Source organism: Malus domestica, chromosome 06 (genome assembly GCF_042453785.1).
Source record: "Malus domestica chromosome 06, GDT2T_hap1".
Classification (NCBI taxonomy): domain Eukaryota; kingdom Viridiplantae; phylum Streptophyta; class Magnoliopsida; order Rosales; family Rosaceae; genus Malus; species Malus domestica.
The window spans coordinates 34,449,457-34,472,197 of record NC_091666.1 but is presented as its reverse complement, the minus strand read 5'-3'; the positions used below and the strand labels follow the sequence as shown (position 1 = coordinate 34,472,197).

Sequence of the window (22,741 nt, the reverse complement as noted above, 5' to 3'; positions counted from 1 at the left end):
AACTAGCAAAAGATTTGACCTTGTCACTACTTCTCTGCCTAGATATCCCTCTCTCACTTCTTCCAAATATAGGTACACACTACACAGATATATACATCTCTTCCTTCTCTCTCTACTATTATATTTATATGAGTCTCGTTTTCATAGTTACCTAATGATCGAGGTTTTGTGGACGTGCATCATTGAATTTGATATCAAGAGTTGAGATTAAACCATTTAAAACACATTTGTTTACCACTGATGTCAAATTCAAGAATGAGTGTCCATGTATTTTTTAGTCACCTGTAAACGAACATTTTAAAAATATTTTTTTTCTGATATATATGCGTGTATTTGTATGTATTTGTATATATAGAGTAGGTGAGGCTATTGCAGGAATAATATAAAAGAAATGGTAGGTAACCATGTCCAATCATTCGTTTGGTGGTGTCCTTAAGTGAGCAGTTTGTACATTACCCAACAAATTGCTCCATGCTTCACCATGTGCCCTCCCTACTGATAAATTCATCAAAATCCTATTGAAATCCTATACATTTAAAATACACTATTGTAATTAGAGAGGACATGCTAGCCTCACTCACCTAGCCATTGGCTTTCCACGCTTTTAAAGTATTGATTAGGGTTCGATTCCGTTCACTGTGAAAAAATACCACAAAATCATATCAAGTTTTAAAAGTTATTTTTTGAAAAATTGATATTGGCAAAAACTTATTGATAACAAGTTGATATATTTGGGAGTTCTTTTGTGGACTGGCTGTTGATAAGCTTTTCTATATCAAAATTAAGGAAGTTGATATTGACCGATTGGGAAGTGGTTACCTCAAAGAATTAAGGGTTCTGGTCACCCTTCCGAACCACCTTGTTAACATCAATGATATCAAAACATTATTGATAAATAAAATATAAAGAGTGTTTTATAAGGAACCGTCCAATACTTCGTAGCCATACTATTCAAAGTTCACATGGTGGGAGTATGAAACTTGTATGCTTTCTGTGTAACCAAGTGACATGTATCTAGGTAGACGACAAATCCATCTAATTTCTCTCCCACTCTGTCAATCAACCACTATCATATTCATGCATGCACAATTTCATTTATATATACTCGTTCAAACACTCTTCCAAACCCCCATCCATCCCTCTCCTTCCTCTCTCTCTCTCTCTCTCTCTCTCGCCCCTCCTCCAAAGAGGAGAACTACCATTTGCCTCTTCTGATGGGAAATGCAGCAGTTTCTTGTGCTCCATTGACCATATGCTCAAGCAGTCCAGGAGGAGCAACAAAAGTCTTATGTTTGGACGGAAGACTGGAAGTTTTCGGAAGGCAAGTAAAAGCATCAGAGCTAATGGTAGAGCATCCGGGCCAGTTTTTGTGTGACTCTACCATCCTCAAAGTTGGCAACAGAATCCACGGCCTCACTGCCGACGAACCGCTCGAAAGACGGCGGTTTTACTTCCTCCTCCCCATGGACCTCCTCTACTCAGTGCTAACACACGAAGAACTCAGCTCCCTAACTTACAGGGCTTCAAAGGCACTCAAGAACAGTAGAGGCTTCAACAATTTCAGTAGGATTTTTCCGGTTTTTGGAGATTTTCGCATGTTTAATCTTTCGGAATCCAAGAGATTGGATTGCAATGAAGATCATGCAATTATTAGTGTTAATTCAAGCCATAATTCAGAGCCAGTAGTATTATTGGAGAGGTACTCAAAGCAAAGATCATGGAAGCCTGCATTAGAAACCATTGATGAAACTCCTTGTACACTTTGACATCCTCTTCATTTGTAATAAATTTTGATTAATTACGTACATTTGGATTTAATTTTTTTCTCGAATTAATTTTAGAAGTAATTAAATATCTAACTAACTTCATGAGCTAGCTTAAATGCGAGAAAGTTTCGGTTGTATGTTTAGATTTGGTTTCTAATGCATTTGCTAGTTTATGACTTGTTTATAAATGATTTTAAAATGACTAAAAGCGTTTTTGATGAAAATATTTTTGAAATCAATTTTTAATAAAAATACAAGTGAATCCTGAAAAAACACTACAAGAAGCACATAACACTTCAAGTGCTTTTAAAACTCAACAATATTTCCTTTAAAAGCGCTTTCAATTACTTTAAATTTACTTCCAAACGAGTCCTAAGTCATTCTTAGTCGTGTAAGAAAATCTGGATGGTCCATGCAACATCAATTAGCTGTTTATTGTGAAATTTTTTTTTGTTAATGTATCTAATCAAATATGGTTGGGATTAGATTAGTTGTCTTCCGTTTGCCTTCCACCATTCCTAAAGCTGGAAAGTGATGGAACAAACCAACTAACAAATTAAGAATGCTTTTCGTTTTAGATTCCATGATGGCGACATTGATTAATAATATTGTTTATTTGCAGTATATTATATACTAAATTATTTTGTAAATTTGATATATGTATTATTAATTTATTAGACTCCTAACCTCTAAATTTTATATAATCAAGAGTGTAAGAAGAAATCATTGTTTATTGCTTTGAAACGCTGAAAGCTGCAAAGTGTGTATATATATAGACAAGGATTGTCTGCCCTCCTTATTCCTGTGCCCTACCGTGTTCTTTTGTTTTGTGTGGTCACGGTTAAGCCACGTCAACTGACACACCCCGTCCCGAAGGAGGGCATGTTGGCCGTCACGTGAGAGTGACGTAACCATTTACACAGTTCGGAAACTTTAAAAATACAATTACTAAGATGAAACACCTGAGGGTGAGTCCTACACCACGCCTTGATTCTAGGATCGGGGTGTGTCATCAACATTTTATATTGTTTTTTTATAGAGATAATAAGACAAAAACAAATAGTAATATAAAATGTAGACGTGGCTTAACCGTGACCACACAAACAAGAGGGCATACAATCCTTGTCCTATACACACACACACACACACACATACACTAGCAGAGAGCACACACTTTGTGTGTGTGAACAATCGCCCACTTCCTTCCACATTCTCCACAAGTGCAACCGCTTCAGTTAATTCAAACTATCCAAAAAAATCAAATTTTTAAAAAGAGTATGAGATAATGATGATGAGATCTCTTAATAAGGGCATATGTTTCTCAATATTACATAATTACCATTTTGCCCTCTTTATGTAAATATTGTTTATCAAAAGTAAGGGTAAAATAGAAAAAATGGGGATATGATAGTGATTTTGTAAAAAATGTACAAAATTACTATTTTACCCTCTTCTTTGTTAAGAGTGTGTCTCAAAAGTGAGGGCAAAATTGAAAAAAGGTGGTAAAAAGTTGACAAGGAGAATTTTTTTTTTCAAGTGCATTTTTGTTCACTGCCTTCAAGTAATGGTAATGTTTACCATCTTAACCGTGACCACACAAACAAGAGGGCATACAATCCTTGTCCTATACACACACACACACACACATACACTAGCAGAGAGCACACACTTTGTGTGTGTGAACAATCGCCCACTTCCTTCCACATTCTCCACAAGTGCAACCGCTTCAGTTAATTCAAACTATCCAAAAAAATCAAATTTTTAAAAAGAGTATGAGATAATGATGATGAGATCTCTTAATAAGGGCATATGTTTCTCAATATTACATAATTACCATTTTGCCCTCTTTATGTAAATATTGTTTATCAAAAGTAAGGGTAAAATAGAAAAAATGGGGATATGATAGTGATTTTGTAAAAAATGTACAAAATTACTATTTTACCCTCTTCTTTGTTAAGAGTGTGTCTCAAAAGTGAGGGCAAAATTGAAAAAAGGTGGTAAAAAGTTGACAAGGAGAATTTTTTTTTTCAAGTGCATTTTTGTTCACTGCCTTCAAGTAATGGTAATGTTTACCATCTTATTTATCATTGTTAAATTAGTTTAAATTTTGAGATTGATGTCTATCCGTTACGCAAATTTCAAAATTTAAACTCATCGCACAATAACAAATAGAGTGGTGAGATTGGTCAGCAAAAATATTCTCTATTTTTTCTAATTAACGGCTACCTGAAATTATATTATTTGACCAAAAATAGTTGAAAGAATTATCTCATTTTGTTCTATTTCTACTTTAATTGTTGAAAATCTTTAATAATTTGGTAATTACTGAATACTTTGGGCTGGTTTACCAAAAAAAAAAAAAGAATATTTGGGCTGAGACTTTTATTCAGACAGTTGTCTGACAAATCTCATATGAAATAAAGAATATATAGAGTTCGATTAGGAGGCAGATTCTCTGCCATTCTACTTTCTGTGTCTTTCTGTACCTTCTTATTTTGTGTGATCACAATTAAGCCACGTTAACATTTTATATTAATTTTTAAAGAGATAATAAGAAAAAAAAAAGAATAGTAATATAAAATATTGACGTGATTTAACCGTGACCACACAAACATAAGGCTACGAGAAGTGATCTGCCTCCGTTCGATTAAATCGAAATGTAAGGAGTCTCATGATTTTGAAAGAAGTGTCGTGATATGATCGAAAATCGAGACAATCTTACACAAGTTTGTCTTCTATTAGAAGAGGAGATGTTGAGTCCCATAATTCAGTGTGAGATAGGGACACAGGAAGGAACCAAGAAAAGCCAAACCAACCTACCAAAACTAAATATATTAGTATATTACCCTGAAGTGGTGGTTGATTTATGTGACCTTGTCCAAAAGTTAACCACAATCTTTTTCTTTACAAGATTAGTTTGAAAATATTGTTGTAAGAAATTTAGCTTCTAAATCGTGACGTGGATGGATAACAAAAGACAATTAAAAAGAAAAAGACAATGGTACATGAAGTTTTATCGCAATGACGGTCTGGATATCTCCACAGAGACGTCGGCAGCCAACCTCTGCAAATGGAGGGAGAATATAAGGGGGACCTAATCTCCTAAAGCCACTCATAAGGAATGGTCGTAGTCTGCCTGCTCTTTCATAACAGAGTCGTTATTCTCGACTGACATAGAAATTTCTCGCACGGGTCGATTGGGTCAGCATCTCAAGTGGTTGCTTCTTTTGATGTCCATATGCCAAATGCCAATGCCACTTTGGATGGCATTAGATTAGTCAAGACACTTGAATCTTAACTAGCTCTGTCGGTGTTGTGGTTTTGCCTATTGCCTTATTCTTTTTTAACCAACAATAGTGTTAATGAGTTAAAATATCAAATATTAGAAGGAGAAAGATCGGTGAAGATGTACACGCATGAAGAATCCAAGATGCATAAACATTATTATTTTTGTTTTTGTTTTCCATTAGTTTCCACATTAAAAATAAATAAACTAAAATGCCGATGTCATTAAACAGCGATAAAAATACCAAAAGACGGAGGAGAAAAAAAAGAAAAAGAAAAAAGCGGGAGCAGAATTATGCTACACCGCCACTACAGATGGCAGTGAGTGAAACCGGCAATCTAGAGAGAACTCCAGCCGTCGATGCATTCGCAATCCCATCATCCACATTCGGCGGCGGAAGAACCCTCCCGTCGGCGAACAACAGCCGTCCATTTCTTGGCTGGTCCACCATGACGCCTTCAAGCTCCGCAGCCGTATTATAAAACGCAGCGTCTCCGAACCTCCTCTCCACCTCAAGAAACTCCCCAAGCGAAGCCGGCTTGGTGCAGTCGTCACGGCAAAGCCGCCACCACCTCCTCCGCCGCTCCGCCACCACACCCACCGCCGTCGAAGCGGCGACACTCTTCTTTTTCGGCTTCTTCGTCTTCCTGGAGCTGCTTCCGCTGGCACTTCCATTGTTGTTGATGTTTCCGGCTTGGGGGTCGCGGCTGTTCTGGCTCGGAGCTCTGAAGGTGATGGAGGGGAAACTCACTCCCATAAGGGTTCCCAACGTCGTGCTCCGATCGTGAAAGAACGAGCCTGTAGACTGCGATTCAAAATTTCACAAATTTATAAAATCAAATTTAAGAAATTGACGAAATTGGCGAGAGAAATGGGGGAATGGGTTACCTCGGTGTCGAGATCGGAGGAGGAGACGGAGGAGTTGGTGGGGGAGGAGGGCGGCGGCAGCAAGTCATTTCTCGGATCTAGCATTTTTTTTGGCTCTTTCTGCTTCTGGAGAGAGGATTTTCTGTTTGTTTCTCGGGAAAATTGGGATGGCAACTTTGGATTCTGATCTTCTTCTTGTTTTAATTTTGAAGCTTTATTTATGTGCAATTTAAAGCGTCGATCGAGAGAGAGAGAGGGAGAGGGGGAGATGGTGATGGATGGGATGTTTAATTTAACTGGAAGTTAGATTGCGTTTCAAATCATTAAAGTTTGGGGCATTGGAGGTGCTTTGTACTTTTCCATATTTTAATCTTCAATTTAGAAAAAAATATATTTTTTTTACGAACAATACTTAACTACTTAATTATGGGTAAGAATTTTTATTTAAATTTTTTTTCATGTTTCATTTATAGAGTTTTGTACATATGATCAGAATCGTTAAATCACTCTGTAAAGATCATCTTTGCAAAAAATGAATTAAAACTAAGGTAGTTCAGTCAATGTGGTATAACAAATACATAAACGATTCATAATACTTTTACTAATTTCGTTCATCTGTTTTTATATTGTTTGATGACTAAATGACTTTAAATTTTTTATTTTTTTTCCAAAGACAATCTTTATAGAGTGATTTACAATATTAACGGTTCTGATAATAAACACGAACATTTATGAACCGTTTCTATGAATAGCCAAGTATTTTCTTTTAAAAATTGGTTACCAAACGAGTCCCTTCAAGTTTCTATATTATGACTAGTGGCCCTATGTCCTTTACCTATTTCTAAGTTACTCTATACAATTTAATTTGTTGAAGGTTGGAATGTAACATATACGTATCATTCACATGTGAAATAACTTAATTTATGTCATACATAAATTTCGTAATACAAAAGAAATAAAAGAGTAAGTGGATTTCACGTTGAAATTAAGCAAATCACACCTAAACAATTAAATAAAAGAGCAGCATGAGAATTGTTTATCTCAAACTTGAATAATCAAGTTTTATTCTCATTCACGACGTCTTTCATTATGAGTTAGTAAATACGTCATTAGGGGTACATATACCTATAAAAGACTTTTAGATGATGAAGAGATTTTTCAATGTACTTATAACACGGAGCGTATGCCACATGTTATTATACAAGTGATGTAAATTTTTTTTCTATAATTACATGTGGTGTACCGTTTCGTATTCTGTGTATACTAGAAAATCTCTCCAACTGATAGAGAGATTTTTCAATGTGACCAGTACACGGGATGGTACAACGCGTGTCATTATGCAAATGATGAGATACGTATGCTAAAAAGTTAATAACTTAAAAAAGAAAAATTTCCACCACTTCTATTAAAACACGTGATATACCATTTGTGTTACAGTCATAATGAAAAATTTCTCGGAACTGATGTAATAGATCAATCAAGTGAAGTATTAGACCCTTGGAAGTGGGGTGCTGTACCATACACTAGGGTTTGATCTTTGAGCATTTATTGGTCTCATAGTTTAAGTGGTCAAGCAAAAGGCTTGGGAAGCACTTTTGCAGGAAGTGTCCTAAAAGGAAAAGCTGCCGACACCAGTGGCCACAAGACTCGTGGTCCTCCCTCCTCTCATGGGCATGGGGACTCATATATGACCTTCTAAGTTTCTAACTGTATTACTATCATTTAGTCAAAGAAAACATCAAACTAAAAGTTCATGTGAATTGTGATTAATTGGAATGGGGTCAGGATTCTCTTCGAATTGTGATTAATCAGATGATGTGGTTGGCCCTTCTACCCGAGTTTTTGTCTTATGATTGTGTTGGAGTGCCCCGAGTCCACATCGATGAGTTATTGGATTGATTTAGATTGTATAAAGGGGTGTGATATCCACACACCCCATTTTACTTCTCACACACCTTTTTAATTTTCGGCCGTCGGATCGGATGAATTGAAGAATATCAACGGACAAGAATTATAAAGGGTGTGTGAGAAGTAAAATGAGGTGTGTGGATAGCACACCCCTTGTATAAACGATTACAGGGACCTAATTAGCGACTAATTATCCTTTTGGGTACACATCATTGAGCTGGCGTACGCTTCCCTGAGTGCGACTAATCCTACCTTTCCCATGTGCAGCTGTGATACACTGATACTATTGAGAATTGCAGAATGGAGTGCCCTTGTCTTCAAGGACTCATGGGACATCACAGAGCAGAAGGGAATTTTAGTTAGCGGTTTCACTAGTTTTGGACCCACGACCTAGTGACCTAACAATGATGCATCCCTATGTAGCCTCCTATTTAAGGGACAGGCACAAGGGCATGTCCTAAATAATGAACCAGGATTCTCTCCTAAGCAGTTCCCTAGAGATCCTAGGCATCCAGCAATCTTGTCCGTTCATTTTATATCATGCGGTCAGTTTTTGTTAGGTACTATTCATATTTGAAAAACAGGCTTTTTTTCATATCTGTTTTACATAAAAGTTTACCAAACACTATAATACTGCTTTTTTTTCTTTTCAAAAGTATTTTTACAAAAAAGTTTACCAAACACTCTCCTGCTTTATTTCATAACCGCTTATTCTCACAACACAACAAAAATAGTTTTTTTTTCAAAATACAGTAATACCAAACTAGCCCAGAGAAAAAGGATAATATCGGTAATTACTCGGTAATATCTCTTATCGACCACGAAGTGTAAAATGCATAGAAAAATAGCAACTCACCACGATAAAAACTTGAGTGCACCCGGTGTAGGATCTCTCCACGACCACTGGTGAACTCGCTGGCCTTGGCCCCTCACCGGCGTGCATGATCCGATGGTCGTCATGATTTGGTCTCTGATAAGTGATAACATCCACCTGTACCGCAGTAAAGGAAACCTGGAAATGCCACATTAAACAAGCATTACTTTTGTTTATCTAAGCAAATAATAAAAAATTAGAAAATCTACGGTATCACATTGCATTCAAAACAACGTGAACTTTTACATCCTCACACGGCCCTTTAGTCTGAGGAATTTTCAAGTTAAACGTGTGAACAATATAAATTAGGTGACTTTGGACACGTGTGGTCATTGAGCTTTACACGTGGGACAACCTGCTCTGATGCCATGAAAAGAGTTGAGGTTCGACCATAAAACCAATCAGCAATACGGAAAATAGTCTAACTTACTTATAAGTGATTGCAAGGTTTCTTTATTGATGTGAGACTCTTTAACCTTCACATCCTTACACGTATAAGGATGCATGCTAACAACACCCGAAATTAAATAATAATATTTAAAAAGTCAATAAAATAAAACGATGGGGGAGCACTGAGCAGACAAAAAAGTGAAGATAATAGTACCAAAAAAAAGATCAAATCCACTGCTTAAACCAGCCAGTTTTACACGGAATTGTACATGAACCACTTTTAACAATTGCTTTCTTAGTCACAAAATGTATTCCCTACCACACATGCAATCCAAATCTTCAAAGTTTCCTGCATCATTCTTTTGGAGTTCAGCTGTTGGAAGTAAGGTGGTGGAAAAGCCAGCAGCATCAACCCCCTCCAAATGAATGCTTTTTCTACAAACCCTACCAATATATTTCTTTTCTATAAACAAAAGTTGAAATGTACATCAACGAAACCTTTGTCTGGTTGTCGAGACTCGAACCCGGAAAAAATTTGCCAAGCCTGGCTTGAAACTATGACCACAATCAATCTGATCTACATGGGAGATAAATCATGGATATAGTCATCCCACATTTCACTTGCAATCGAATCCCGCATCTGCGAAGTGAATTCGAGTTCTTCTGTGTCAAAACCAGAGGCCTCAAAATGCATGATTGGTGGCTCCAGCACCGCTAATGGGGGAACTGATTCCTCCATTTGCAGTATGGTGTCCTTTTCGTACATTTTGAAGATCCAGTCATCTGGTTTCTCCTCGCGGATGAAATTGTGTAGGGCACAAGCTGCCACAACCAACTTGACTTGTGTTTGCAATGGGTACGGAGGAGCTGACATCAGTATAGGGAAGCGTTCCTTTAAAGCCCCAAAAGTGCGTTCAGATGCATTTCGTAACAATGAGTGTCGCTGATTAAATAGCTCTTTCACATCTTGAGGGTGATAACCACTAGGAAACTCCGTCCAGTGATAAAGTAAACCAGGATAAGGAGCAATGAAGCCAGGCATGTTTGCATACTTGTTATCCACGAGGTAGTATTTACCTGTTACAAGTTTTGAACCCAATAGTGCTAGTAAGATTCAACAGTAGTTGTCAAAGTATTGACAGAATAAGATCATTTCTATATTTTTCCAAACAAGTAGACCACCATGTATTGCATACATAAGAACCAGCATTTTCCAATTCATATATATTTTTGACAGTACATTTATTTCTGGAAATGATTATCTAATAGGTCGATATAACCTGAAAATCTATTTAAACTGCATGAATTTAGACAGTTGAATACTTTCTTAATGACTATCGTATTAAAAAGAAAACGTAGTTTTCTACGTTAACTGGGTGTTCAATAGTCCAAGTCGGGTTAGCAATACCTTCTGGCATCTGCAATTTGTTTCGTCTCGTGAGAGCAGAATTCAAAACTTGCAAATCTGATGCAGAGCCTTCCCAACCAGCCAAGACATAAAGGAACTTGAGATCAAATGAGCAAGCAGCCAGAACATTTTGTGAAAGTAAGCCATTCTTGTCGCGGAAAGGTCCTTGCTCATCTACACCCACCATCACTGGGAGGCGTATGCCATCAACTGCTCCCACACAATCCTATGGGATACAAATTTCGAATTGTAAATCACATAGAAACGAGATACAAATCACACTTAGTTACTGTGAGATTACCTTAAAATATGGATAGAATCTAGGATCATCTGAAATTTTGGCAGGAACATCAGATCCTGGAGGCTGAAAGAAACCTAACGAAATTGCCATTACTGCGTTCAAGACATTGTTGAAATGACGATTGATGGTTTCTCCTGAATAACGGAATAACTCTTGAACAGCTCGAGTCCGTAGATTATGACCAATTATGAACAAGAACATGGCCAGTTGCTCTTCAATCTTGATTCGATTTGTGTGACGCAGAAGGCCTTTTCCTTGCAAAATATCACACAACTTGTAGAAGACGTGCTTGTCCATGCGAAAGTTTTCTAAACAGCTTTCATTTTGACCATTAAGGACTTCATCTATAAACTTTGCACCAGTAGATGATAAATCATGACTGAGCTCTTTCGGTATATAATTCTCATAGACTGCATCCTTTTCATCTTCAGAGCTCTCCATTACCAACTAACCTGTGCACAGCAATGTATGCATTGAATATCAGCAAGTATATGGATGGAGGTCAAACATAAAGAAATATAAAACAAAAGGAACAGATTCTATATTGGAAGAGAATACAACAAAGCGAAAATACCGTTTAACAACTCTTGCCAGCTATATTATATCGAAAAACATTATTTTCTAAATGAAAAATTCATATACGAACAAGAAAGAGCGTCAACTGTCAAACCCCAACATTCAAAGGGGAGTTGTTTCCTCATAAGCATTTGTGAAATTGATACTTTAGTGAATCACCTTAAACATGAAAATTTATGAACCACCGAGAAAACCAAGTACAGTGATTTATACACGGAGAAGGACCATCTTTGAACTATGCTGTGACTATAATACGACTTGACAATTCAACACACCCGAAAAAACAAGAAGATAAAGGGTAAGAAACAGAAAAGTCTGGAAGCAAAGACTAAGAGAAAAACCTCTAAACACAAAAAGTGAAGAAATGGATAAAATAACAGCTGCGCACTCGCAAAAACTTGAGTAGTTTACGCCCAACTCAACCCTCAACTGACGTGAACCTTCATTTTAACCAATGAGGGAGTCACCTGCATCAATCTTTTCTAAACACTCTTCCCTAGTTACGGTCATTTTCATTGCTACACTCTCGTAAGAGAAGCACACGCGTGCATCCACACATACAGAAATAAGGTTCTAAGAAATGGTAGCACACGAAATGTGTACTTCATTCGCGTTACTACAAGAGCATCAAAACCCCGAAAATATCAGCATCCAATAAAGGGAGGAGACTAAAGTACTAGCTAATGCCAAACCAAAATAACACATTCAGGTAGCAAATCATCTACGCAGAAAACCGCGAAAGTTGCCCGCAAACTTGATCAAACTCGAAAACTACAGAAACCCAGAATCTAAGGTGTAGACCTCACCAGCTGAAGCATCACAAACAGGAATTACACATTCAAACGGACATCAACACAAATTGACGCAATTCTGCTGAATTCTATAATCTCAAATAACGAATTCACCGAATGTAAAACCAATTCTTACAAATTCTACTTACAATTTGAACGAATTAAACTCCAAGTTGAACGAACGAAATTACCATCGCCATTAAACAAAAACCCAGATGAGAATTTATCGAAAATGAACAGCCATACCTGCAGAGAGCTGGGCTACCGCAACTTCAGGAGGCAAACGACGCCGTCTTCGGCGAAGGATTGGGCGGAACGAGAGAAATGTGTGTAGGATGAACAGAATCGTTGGGTTTTTAAATTTGGGGGAGTTAGCGAGTCTACTGAGTGACGTCACATTCTCCGTGACTCTGTGTGCGCGCTTTTGCACTTTGCACTCCCTCTCTCTCTCTCTCTCTCTCTCTCTCTCTCTCTGCCAGTCCTATGCAAACTTCAGTCTGACTGGAGGCGGAGGAGGAGGAGGGAGGGATTTTTCTCTCTCTCTCTCCTCTCTCTTTGGGTTAAAGCCCGATTTCGTGGGAAGCCCAAGTTTTTTAAGGGTGTGTTTTCAGAAAGCCCAAATGAATCCCTCCATTCCCGGCCCAATGACAGGAACTTTGGTGCAATGAGGACGCCAGCTGACGTCGTCCCAAATGCAATGTTATTTGATATACATTTTTGTTTCAATGGTTTTCAGGTATAGGATTGGACTAAGCCACACAATAGGTTATTAGTATTGAACTTGTCGTTCATACTGTTGAGAGTATGAATCCCATATTGGAAAAATGAGTAACCTTGCATTTGCTTATAAGAAATTGAGCTACCATTCACATTGCAAATTGGTTCACCTTCTTCGTGGTGACAGAGCATGTTGTCCCATGTGTTAAGTCAATGCCCCACACATTGCTCCACGTCACTCGATTGATGTTGCCCATATGGAACCTGCATGTGCTTAGAAGTTATTTTCCTCGTGCTTATAAGTAATTGAACTATGTTGTGTTGCAAATTAGCTTTTTTTTTTTTTTTGTTGGATAAATTACATTTTACCTTCTCCAATTTGGACGAAATTATAATCTTATATAACATCTTTAAAATATTTCAATTTCATACATTTACAATCATTTTATTTCAATATTATAAATTCTGTTATAAAATATGTTATATTAACCGTTAAGTGATGACGTGATACATATGAATCCACATTTATACTTATGTTGCTAAAAAACAAATAAAAAATAATAATAATTAAAAAACACAATGGACCCCACCAAGGTGCAATTGTCACGTGCTGGCGCGTGACTTGGACTGAGAGGATAAGGGGTTCAAAGTAAACCGGGATCAGGATTCAGGAGAAGACATGGAGTTCAGGATAAAGTAGGAAACAAAACGACAGCATGCCGCAACATCTGGGACAGATGACGTCACACCCAACACTTAAAACCCGTACAAACACTGACAAGCGTCAGAATCCATAAACCTCACCATCTCTCTCTTCCTCTCTCTCTCATCCGATCAGAGGAACATCAACAACGACAACAATGGCGGATGCGAACCAGAAACCAGAAATCTTCGAACTGAACAATGGGAGCATGCGCGCCCTCATCACAAACTTAGGCTGCACCATCACCTCCTTGTCTGTTCCCGGCAAAGACGGTATCTTTTTATCCGATCAGATTTCTTTCCTGTCTTCCCATCAATATTCTGTTTGGAATTCCAGCTTAATTGTTCAATCTGTCGACATTTTATGTGTTTTTGATCATCTGAAAATTCTTTAAGCTAACGGAAGACTTCACAAAACCGTGCGTTATAAGATTTGTATACGCGGATCCCACTTAGTGGATAAGGCTTTGTTGTTGATGTTTTGATCATCTGAAAAATGCTGCTGATGTTTGTTTGGATTGTTGGGTGGTGGATTTTGCAGGAAAATTGGCTGATGTTGTTCTTGGATTCGACTCCGTGGATCCCTATGTGGTAAATTCTTTCACTTTTTTGAGAACCCTTTTGCTTTTTGATCAGGTTGTTTGAGATATCATGCAAAAATTGGTTCTTTGTGTGTAGATCTAATGCATTGATCAGCTGTTTTCATGGTAAAATCTGGGAAATTATTTGTTAAAGGTTATGGAATTGTTGAATCGAAACGAAGAATTTTGGAGATTTGATGTTAATTGTATGGTTTTATGGCGCAAGTTGTTTGTTTTTGGTTTGGTTTTTCACACTTTTATATGACAAACATCGGTTATGAATATATTTGATATGTGCTGGGATTTAAATGTTGGATCTATGCATTTGGAATGGGAATGATGAGATTGTTCTAATGTTTTTGTTTTCGTCTTTGAATGTTGATACATGTGTGATCAGAAAGGAGTTGCTCCTTACTTTGGCAGCATTGTGGGTCGGGTTGCTAATAGAATCAAAGACGGGAAGTTTACGCTCAATGGAACGGAGTACTCCTTGCCTGTCAACAAACCTCCGAACAGTCTCCATGGTATGGAATTGTTACATCGGATTTTATTTCTACTACTTTTCGATTAACCTAAATTTGCTACTGAATTTCATCGAGACATGAACGAATTTTGAATTTTGTCATCTCACTAAGTTGCACATAATGGATATATGGAGGTTTTTTTTATGAAGAAATCGGATGGTTGTTATTAGATCGTAACCGTTTTGTGTGTATTGTGTCTGCAATCCCACGCGATAGGTCTCAATTCCAATGTCTTCATTTTTCACCAAACAGAGGCGTTCTTTTTGTTTTAGTAGTCGTATCAGTAATTGTTGTGTTTTATTGCCCTTCATTTTGCTTGCTTATATTTACGCCACTGAATTCATCCTGCTGTCTGATTAGGTGGTCACAGGGGGTATGATAAGCAGATATGGGAGGTAGCAGAACTTAAAAAGGGCGATAACCCGTCCATCACTTTTAAGTATCACAGTCATGATGGTGAGGAAGGTTACCCCGGGAATCTGTCGCTGACTGCAACTTATACACTTACTTCAAGCACGACAATGAGACTTGACATGGAAGCAGTGCCTGAGAACAAGCCCACCCCAGTCAGCTTAGCTCAGCACACCTACTGGAACTTAGCTGGCCATAACTCGGGCAACATACTTGACCATGCAATTCAAATTTGGGCAAACCATATTACCCCTGTGGATGAAAACACCATCCCAACAGGTGAAATCAAGCCGGTTAAAGGGACCCCCTTTGATTTCACTGCCGAGAAGAGGGTCGGTGAGTCCATCCATGAGGTCGGTTTAGGGTATGACCACAACTACGTGCTCGACTGTGGGGAAGAGAAAGAAGGCCTGAAACATGCTGCAAGAGTAAGGGACCCATCCAGCTCGAGGGTCCTTAACCTATGGAGCAATGCCCCTGGGATGCAGTTTTACACCGCGAATTATGTCAATGGGGTTGTCGGCAAAGGAGGCGCTGTCTATGGAAAGCATTCCGGGCTCTGTTTGGAGACGCAGGGGTTCCCAAATGCAATTAACACACCAAACTTCCCGTCCATTGTTGTTCAACCCGGTGAGAGGTACAGCCACACCATGTTGTTTGAGTTTTCAGTTGAGTGAAGTGTAGTACTCGTCGATGATGAGTAATAATAAACGGCGAGATGCTTCTGTTTGTGTTAAGAGTTTAAGAGGGTGTTCCCCCTATCCATTTTGTGAATGACTTTCTTTTCTTGGCGATGAAATGCACCGGAATCTGCATTTTTTCCGGCTATGGAAAACGTCGTTTAAACATTTATGTATACATTTCATTCTTAAATGTTGCTATGTTATTATAAATCAATAGCTTACAGCCCAAGCTTAGATTCATAGAACATGTAATCATTCTTGAACATCTCACTTATAACCGAGAACACCTAGGACGTCCTATAACTAGATAGGCTGAACATGAGGCGGCCGATGAAAGGCGACCGAGCTCAAGGGCCGAAGCATGAGGCCGGCTACAAGCAGCTCAGTTCTGGCTGTAAATGTGTTTGATTGCTCGTAGAACCTACTAGCCTTTTTCCACGTCCATCTCACCGTGTTCGAACAAGTTCAAGCGGTAACGTTTCCATTGCAAGCTGAAATTAAGAATGAAAAGAAACGAATCAACAGAAAAAATTAGATGGAACAATATATACCAGATTTTATAAAAAGCTGAAGTGATGCTTGATTGCTTACCCATAGCCTGGGAGTTGTAGGATCGGATTTTGATGGCATTTTCGCTATGTTCGACTGAAAGGTTACAACCACGGCAACTTTAAATTCTATTGAAAATGGACTGCACAAAGAGCGAACGAAGGTTTTGAGTTTGATAACCTCTGACAATTATGATAGAGAAAAATTGAGGAGCGAATCATCTAGTTTGGAACTCACCCTGCTAAGACGGTAGGACAAGTCAAAAGACGAGGAAGTATAACATAAATGGGCATAGTCATATTACGACAGACATCTCCATCTGCTATCTGATAAGAGGAAGAGGAAGCCCCAAAAAAAAATTGTTAACAAGAAGTAAATTGAGTTACATACGCTAACAAGATGTGAATGCATGCCTGTGTAGTCTGAACCAAAGATTGTTCAGTTACAATTCTCTCTCCGAGAAGGATTGACTCTACACGAAGCAAGTGCAAGTCAATGGAAGAAATCGGAACTGCAGATGCTTCGACTGTTAGTTCACCAACAATGGGATCTGATAGCGAACATTGGGTAGACATTTTCCCAATAACCCGGAATCCACCTGTTCAGCAATGCCTCTCATAAGTATGGTAACAAGCTCCATAAATTAGAAAATGCTACGCAGCTAGTTTTTATGTGGTAAATTCTTGTCATATGCGTACAAAAGAAATTGAATTACCATTAAAAGTGAAAACAATACTTCAATGTTTTAAGAACGCTAACTAGAAAGCAATGGGATATCATATAATGCAAGGTAAGAAGCAAACCTGACTTTAGTTCAGGAAGCAGCGGATGTCTTTGAGTATCCTGAGTAAGGTAAAAGAGAACCATCTCTGGAGAAACTGGTTGCTCAAGAAGATCGGCTAAAAAACAAAATATCACCAAAGCAGTAACTTTAATCTAAGTGTCGATATGAAATTACAAATAAAATCAAAAAACAAATAGTAAATGCTCAAAACCTACCTTTATCACTTTCAACTATAAACTCCATTGTTGTTGATAATGATTTGTGCAGGTAGCCTCTCGAAATATCTACTGTTAGTAAATACTGTGGAACAATTGCTAAATCATCAGGTTTCGGACAAATATGGAGCGAAAAGAAAAGACCATAGAAAACAGCACCTGAATGTTAATATTTCCTCCATGGAAGGTCTCGTAGAACTTTTCCAGGTTCTTTTCTCCCGGCTGCTTGATATTAATGGAAAATGGAATCTGCCACAAATATGAATGTAATTTGCAAATGACAAAACAAGAATTTGCATACAACTAATAAAAAAGAAAATATACAAGCTTTACGAAGATTAAAGTATCTTTGAATGCACATCAGGATTTTTACAGTAACTCGAAATGTGAAAGGATTGATGGCAGACAAATTTACTTGTACTAAAACAGAAAGAAAGGGGGCAACTGAGTCAAGACCGAAAGTACTACCAAAAAAGAGAAAGGAGACAGATAAAAGACACATAAGTAAGCATTAAGCACTTAAAAATAAAACTGTTCACGAATAAGGGATCATAAAACGCTTATCCAGCACACGGACAGTTTCAAATCACGAAATCTAGTCCTCTACAGGTGCATCTGCAAATCTTGCAACATTTGGCAATCACAAAAGACTTGTACACGGTTAGAATCTTTGAGTTTTGAGGACGATAACTTTTCACTCGCGGTACCATTCTTATTTGAAATATGACAGAGTTTCAAAGTTGAGACATTGTTCGGAATTCAAAAGCACAGTTAAATTGAATTGCTTTCACAGATACCTCTGATGTGCCAGAAGCAATCTTCCCAGAAGGTCTAACCTCAATAATTTTATTCCTGCTTCGAAGAGAAAGAAAACCAAATCAGTTGCAGAACACAGAAAGCTTCATCCGAGCCAAAGCAGACAAATGCTTCCAAAAGAATCAAAATTCGAGTTCAATCTACGGAAATCTCTACATAATTTGAAACAACATAGGATTATTTTCATCAAAATTTCAACAATGTACCTCAAACTGTACAATTAAAACATGCCTAGCTCAGAAAATAAACCAATTTTTGTAATTTTAAAGCAACAATCGCCTCATCCAACTAAGTGGAGTCGGCTGTATGAATCCTAGAACGCCACCAGCCTCGGTTTTGCACCAAGTCTTCCGTTAGCTTCAAGTCTCCATACATTATACGCCAATTACAATGATTCAGTGGGCAAAAAAATTCCGAAAAATTTCGAAAAGAACAAAATCAAATCTTGACTCACACAATGGAAATAGGCTTGGCAACACCAACCAAAGACTCGATAACTCCTGCAGATCCTCCACGAACCTATAAAAAATGTTTTTTTTTTAACTTTTTAATTTTCCATTAATTTGATCGGAAACTAAGCGGAGGCAAAAATTGGAACCTGCATGTTGACGGATCCGTTGACGGCGAGGCGAATTCCGTAGTGGGAGATTGAAGAAGACGACTTTACTACGATTTTACCCTCAATAAGTTCCTGAAATTACAGATGAGAGAGAGAGGAGTTGCTGAGGAGAGAGAAAGCAGGTACAGTAGAGAGAGAGAGCAGTTACAGAAGAGAGAGAAGTTACAGTAGGGCGATAGACACGATTGATCCGAGAAAGCTTGAGCTCTATCGACATTGTAAACGACGCCGTAGAGCTGGTGGCGGGCGGAGCTCTCTGCAAGTCAGCTGCTACCTGCTATGGCGGGGCGAGATTACAGACCCGCTAATACTCGTCTACATCCAATGCACGTGACACAATTGTATGTCGGATTAGGTGGCAGAATATGATTGGCCAAAGTCGGCAATATGGTACGTGGCAGAATATGATTCGCCAAGTGACAAAATGCTACGTGGCAAGTATACAAAACTAACTTTCGTTTTATCCCAATAATACCCTTCCGCTCTCGGCAAAAATTCCTAATCGTCTTCTTCTTCTTCATCGTCTCCAGGTGTCTGTTAGCATTTGGCAACAGCAATGACTTTTGCAGCTCGAAGGCTCCTCTTCTCTCTCCTGATTTTCTCTCTCTACCCCCTCTCTCTCTCCGCCCGTCCCTTCATCCTCGTCCTGACAAAAGACGACCTCCTAAACACCCCCGCCTCGCCCGATGACTCGCCGCCCGCCGCCGACTCAGCTCCAAATGACTCCCCCGACTGGGACGAGTTCGGCGAATCCGCCGCCGCGCAGTCCGAGGAGGAGCTCGACCCGGGCTCCTGGCGCCCAATCTTCGAACCCGACCCCTTCAAGCCCGACCCGGCCACCCACCCCGACGACGGATACTACTCCACCGTCTCCAAATTAATCAAGTCCATCAGCTCCGGAGACACTGCCCTCGTGGACGAGGCCGTTTCGGAGATCGAGGACTCGGCTTCTCGCGGCGTCCCCCACGCGCGGTCCGTGGTGGGGTTTCTGTACGGTACGGGGCAGATGAGAAAGCAGAACAAGGCCAAGGCTTTCACGTACCATTACTTCGCCGCCGAGGGCGGCAACATGCAGTCGAAGATGGCCCTCGCGTATACTTACTTCAGGCAAGATGTACGGAATCTCTTTCGAATTTGATCGATCGATCTCTGTTTGGTTGCGGAGTTAAGAGGATGAAATTGGATGATTAATTTTGTTGTTTTCTGTTCGGATTTTTGTTTGGTTTTGCAGATGTTTGATAAAGCGGTGAAATTGTACTCGGAATTGGCCGATGCAGCTGTGAATAGCTTCCTGATTTCGAGGGACTCGCCGGTGATCGAGGCGGTGAGGATCCACAGCGGAGCGGAGGAGAACAAGGATGCGTTGAGGAAGAGCCGCGGCGAAGAAGACGAGGACTTTCAGATTTTGGAGTACCAAGCTCAGAAGGGAAACTCCGCGGCAATGTATAAGGTCGGCCTGTTTTACTATTTCGGGCTGAGAGGGTTGCGCCGCGACCATGCCAAGGCATTGTCGTGGTTTCTGAAGGCTTTGGAGAAGGGAGAGCCTCGGGCTATGGAGCTCCTCGGAGAGATTTATGCTAGAGGAGCCGGTGTTGAGAGGAATTACACCAAGGCTCTGGAGTGGCTTACACTCGCAGCCAAACAGGATCATTTTTCGGCCTACAACGGAATGGGGTATTTGTATGTTAAAGGATATGGAGTGGAGAAGAAGAACTACACTAAAGTAAGAATGCTCCTTGGTTCTATCTCTGTGTGTATCTTAAAGCTTTATGTGTTTCTATATTTTGCACACATTTTCGATAGTGATCCCTGCGAATGAAATCCCACATTGTTGGTTGTAATAACTTTCGAGACCATTTTTCCAATGTTGGGTTCGTTCTGATACGTTGATAGGTGGATTCTTATGTTAAAACGACTCCTTTTCGTTGCAGGCAAAGGAGTATTTTGAAAAGGCTGCTGATAATCAAGACAGTGGCGGTCACTATAACCTAGGAGTAATGTATCTCAAAGGAATTGGGGTAAAGAGAGATGTTAAACTTGCATGTCAATACTTTATATATGCTGCTAATGCTGGTCAACCTAAGGCATTCTACCAGCTAGGGAAGATGTTTCATACTGGAGTTGGGCTTAAGAAAAATCTTCCACGGGTAAACTCGCTGTCTTTTCTGTTTGTTTAGTTTGCATACCGTCTCACTTTTCTGTTTGGCATTAAGATAACAGAATATGCAAGATAATCTAGATTTTGTGACGATTAATTGGTTTGTATTTGTTGAAATGAAAAAAGTTAAGTTGCTATTTAATTCTAAGTAAATGATCTTAAGATGCACCAGTGCACATATGCACTAATTAGTTCCGATTCCTGATTAAGGTTCAATTTGTTTTAGGCCACTGCATTATACAAATTAGTTGCAGAAAGGGGACCATGGAGTTCCTTGTCCCGATGGGCACTTGAATCGTACTTGAAAGGGGACGTGGGCAAGGCATTTTTCTTGTATTCAAGGATGGCCGAGTTAGGCTATGAGGTAGCACAGAGTAACGCTGCATGGATTCTTGACAAATATGGGGAGCAAAGCGTGTGCATAGGAGAATCCGGTTTGTGCACTGATGCAGAAAGGCATCAGCGGGCACATTCATTATGGTGGCAAGCATCCGAGCAGGGTAATGAACACGCTGCTTTGCTGATTGGGGATGCGTATTACTATGGTCAGGTAGGTATCTCATGCTGAAACATGTTTGTTACTGCTCTAGCTTCGGGATGTATCTTTTGAGTAATGCAGCTTGATCTCACCTTGACTATTTTTTTTCCTTCTTTCTTTATCAGGGTACTGAGAGGGATTATGAACGAGCGGCAGAGGCTTACAAGCATGCCAGGTCCCAGGCTAATGCCCAAGCCATGTTTAACCTTGGTTACATGCATGAGCATGGACAAGGGTTGCCTTTGGATCTTCATCTTGCAAAGCGTTACTATGATCAAGCCCTAGAGATTGATTCCGCAGCAAAGTTGCCCGTCACGCTAGCCCTCGCAAGCTTATGGATACGAAAAAATTATGCCGACGGTTTCCTGGTAAGTTCTTTTTGTTTTACTTTCCTTACTGCCTTCTCATGTAATAGTTGTGGTCAATCACTAATCAGTGCTATCTTGCAATTTTCGGTCGAATAATTTTAAGATTCTGAAGGTGCAGACATTTTTGTTATGGCTTGGACCTAGGTTCTTTTTAGTGCCATTTATACTGCTATCTGCCAGTTCTAATTTTTTCTAAAAACGGGGAAAACTTTTCAGATTCATAAATCGTACTCCTACAAAAAAAATTCTTTAAAATGTTTGAAATCGTTATGTTATTTCATATGAATTAAGTCTAAACACTGAAATAGTCAATCTCTGCTATCCAACACCAAATTGGAGTTATTTCAAAATGTTTGGATTATAAAGCTTTGTCTCCGGGTTTTTTCATTTTCAGAATCTTCATTCATTTGTGTTATTTCTCGTTTTGGGTCCGTATGTAGGTACATATAATCGATTCATTGCCTGAAGTCTATCCCAAAGTTGAAGAATGGATTGATACCGTGCTACTTGAAGAAGGAAACGCGACAATATTGACTCTTTTTGTTTGTCTTCTTACTGTCCTATATCTACGTGAGCGACAACGCAGGCATGCTGTTGCTGCCCCCGATGTGATTGCCGCACAGCACCACCCGAATGAGCATGTTGCACCTGCACCCATGTAGTTCAGTTGGCAACGGTAGTCTTCCAAGAGCGACACGGCTCTTCCATCGTTTATGAACAAATCTTTACGTTTAGAATACAATGTACAGGTATGTAATGCTCGGTAAATTGATTTGGCGATAAGCTTTCGATGTTTTGTGACAAAATTGTACCATATAGAGATTTGAGCACGTAGGAATGGAAGATGCGTTTGCCTTACATGTTCGAAACCATGTTTAACCTCATTAGATTGCATTCGTCCCCAAGAAA

At 39.2% G+C, this 22,741-nt stretch overlaps 6 protein-coding genes across 7 annotated transcripts; 3 read left to right on the top strand and 3 right to left on the bottom strand.

The window, feature by feature from the left end:
• The first annotated feature begins 1,144 nt into the window (after positions 1-1,144).
• Positions 1,145-1,818, top strand: LOC103438096 (uncharacterized). The gene has a single exon (XM_008376640.4). The coding sequence runs from the start codon at positions 1,215-1,217 to the stop codon at positions 1,764-1,766; it is 552 nt and encodes a 183-aa protein (XP_008374862.3). The 5' UTR covers positions 1,145-1,214; the 3' UTR covers positions 1,767-1,818.
• Positions 1,819-5,187: 3,369 nt separating this feature from the next.
• On the bottom strand, positions 5,188-6,320 carry LOC103438097 (uncharacterized protein At3g17950). Its single transcript, XM_008376641.4, has 2 exons — positions 5,941-6,320; positions 5,188-5,857 (listed from the first exon to the last, which is right to left on the bottom strand). The coding sequence occupies exons 1-2, from the start codon at positions 6,022-6,024 to the stop codon at positions 5,345-5,347; spliced, it is 597 nt and encodes a 198-aa protein (XP_008374863.3). The 5' UTR covers positions 6,025-6,320; the 3' UTR covers positions 5,188-5,344.
• A 2,982-nt stretch (positions 6,321-9,302) lies between these two features.
• Positions 9,303-13,150, bottom strand: LOC103438098 (uncharacterized). Its single transcript, XM_008376642.4, has 4 exons — positions 12,414-13,150; positions 10,801-11,252; positions 10,500-10,725; positions 9,303-10,168 (listed from the first exon to the last, which is right to left on the bottom strand). The coding sequence occupies exons 2-4, from the start codon at positions 11,239-11,241 to the stop codon at positions 9,669-9,671; spliced, it is 1,167 nt and encodes a 388-aa protein (XP_008374864.3). The 5' UTR covers positions 11,242-11,252; positions 12,414-13,150; the 3' UTR covers positions 9,303-9,668.
• Positions 13,151-13,438: 288 nt separating this feature from the next.
• LOC103438099 (uncharacterized) lies at positions 13,439-15,995 on the top strand. Its single transcript, XM_008376643.4, has 4 exons — positions 13,439-13,859; positions 14,128-14,177; positions 14,565-14,691; positions 15,052-15,995. Exons 1-4 carry the CDS (start codon positions 13,745-13,747, stop codon positions 15,777-15,779), a joined length of 1,020 nt encoding a protein of 339 aa, XP_008374865.1. The 5' UTR covers positions 13,439-13,744; the 3' UTR covers positions 15,780-15,995.
• Positions 15,940-19,278, bottom strand: LOC103438100 (uncharacterized). 2 transcript variants are annotated; one of them, XM_008376644.4, is made up of 11 exons: positions 18,935-19,278; positions 18,748-18,840; positions 18,604-18,668; positions 18,131-18,185; positions 17,493-17,582; positions 17,334-17,418; positions 17,138-17,233; positions 16,748-16,932; positions 16,572-16,660; positions 16,377-16,476; positions 15,940-16,276 (listed from the first exon to the last, which is right to left on the bottom strand). In XM_008376644.4, the coding sequence occupies exons 1-11, from the start codon at positions 18,983-18,985 to the stop codon at positions 16,232-16,234; spliced, it is 954 nt and encodes a 317-aa protein (XP_008374866.1). In that variant the 5' UTR covers positions 18,986-19,278; the 3' UTR covers positions 15,940-16,231. The 2 variants fall into 2 exon arrangements, with proteins under 2 accessions (XP_008374866.1, XP_017188378.1); XM_017332889.3 differs by having other exon boundaries at positions 18,131-18,188; positions 18,935-19,093.
• LOC103438102 (ERAD-associated E3 ubiquitin-protein ligase component HRD3A-like) lies at positions 19,245-22,690 on the top strand. The gene is made up of 6 exons (XM_017332888.3): positions 19,245-19,882; positions 20,000-20,491; positions 20,700-20,915; positions 21,153-21,476; positions 21,590-21,832; positions 22,273-22,690. Exons 1-6 carry the CDS (start codon positions 19,325-19,327, stop codon positions 22,492-22,494), a joined length of 2,055 nt encoding a protein of 684 aa, XP_017188377.2. The 5' UTR covers positions 19,245-19,324; the 3' UTR covers positions 22,495-22,690.
• The last annotated feature ends 51 nt before the right edge of the window (positions 22,691-22,741 follow it).

Coding starts and splice junctions, on each gene's coding strand:
- LOC103438099 (XM_008376643.4), top strand. CDS start 13,745: ATGGCGGATGCGAACCAGAAACCAGAAATCTTCGAACTGAACAATGGG. Junction 13,860..14,127: donor GTCTGTTCCCGGCAAAGACG/GTATCTTTTTAT, acceptor TGGATTTTGCAG/GAAAATTGGCTGATGTTGTT. Junction 14,178..14,564: donor ACTCCGTGGATCCCTATGTG/GTAAATTCTTTC, acceptor ATGTGTGATCAG/AAAGGAGTTGCTCCTTACTT.
- LOC103438096 (XM_008376640.4), top strand. CDS start 1,215: ATGGGAAATGCAGCAGTTTCTTGTGCTCCATTGACCATATGCTCAAGC.
- LOC103438098 (XM_008376642.4), bottom strand. CDS start 11,241: ATGGAGAGCTCTGAAGATGAAAAGGATGCAGTCTATGAGAATTATATA. Junction 10,726..10,800: donor GATTCTATCCATATTTTAAG/GTAATCTCACAG, acceptor TGTATCCCATAG/GATTGTGTGGGAGCAGTTGA. Junction 10,169..10,499: donor CAAATTGCAGATGCCAGAAG/GTATTGCTAACC, acceptor AACTTGTAACAG/GTAAATACTACCTCGTGGAT.
- LOC103438097 (XM_008376641.4), bottom strand. CDS start 6,024: ATGCTAGATCCGAGAAATGACTTGCTGCCGCCGCCCTCCTCCCCCACC. Junction 5,858..5,940: donor CCTCCGATCTCGACACCGAG/GTAACCCATTCC, acceptor TTTGAATCGCAG/TCTACAGGCTCGTTCTTTCA.
- LOC103438100 (XM_017332889.3), bottom strand. CDS start 18,985: ATGTCGATAGAGCTCAAGCTTTCTCGGATCAATCGTGTCTATCGCCCT. Junction 18,669..18,747: donor ACGGATCCGTCAACATGCAG/GTTCCAATTTTT, acceptor CATTTTTTATAG/GTTCGTGGAGGATCTGCAGG. Junction 18,189..18,603: donor GCCAAGCCTATTTCCATTGT/GTGAGTCAAGAT, acceptor TTCTCTTCGAAG/CAGGAATAAAATTATTGAGG.
- LOC103438102 (XM_017332888.3), top strand. CDS start 19,325: ATGACTTTTGCAGCTCGAAGGCTCCTCTTCTCTCTCCTGATTTTCTCT. Junction 19,883..19,999: donor ATACTTACTTCAGGCAAGAT/GTACGGAATCTC, acceptor TTGGTTTTGCAG/ATGTTTGATAAAGCGGTGAA. Junction 20,492..20,699: donor AGAAGAAGAACTACACTAAA/GTAAGAATGCTC, acceptor TTTTCGTTGCAG/GCAAAGGAGTATTTTGAAAA.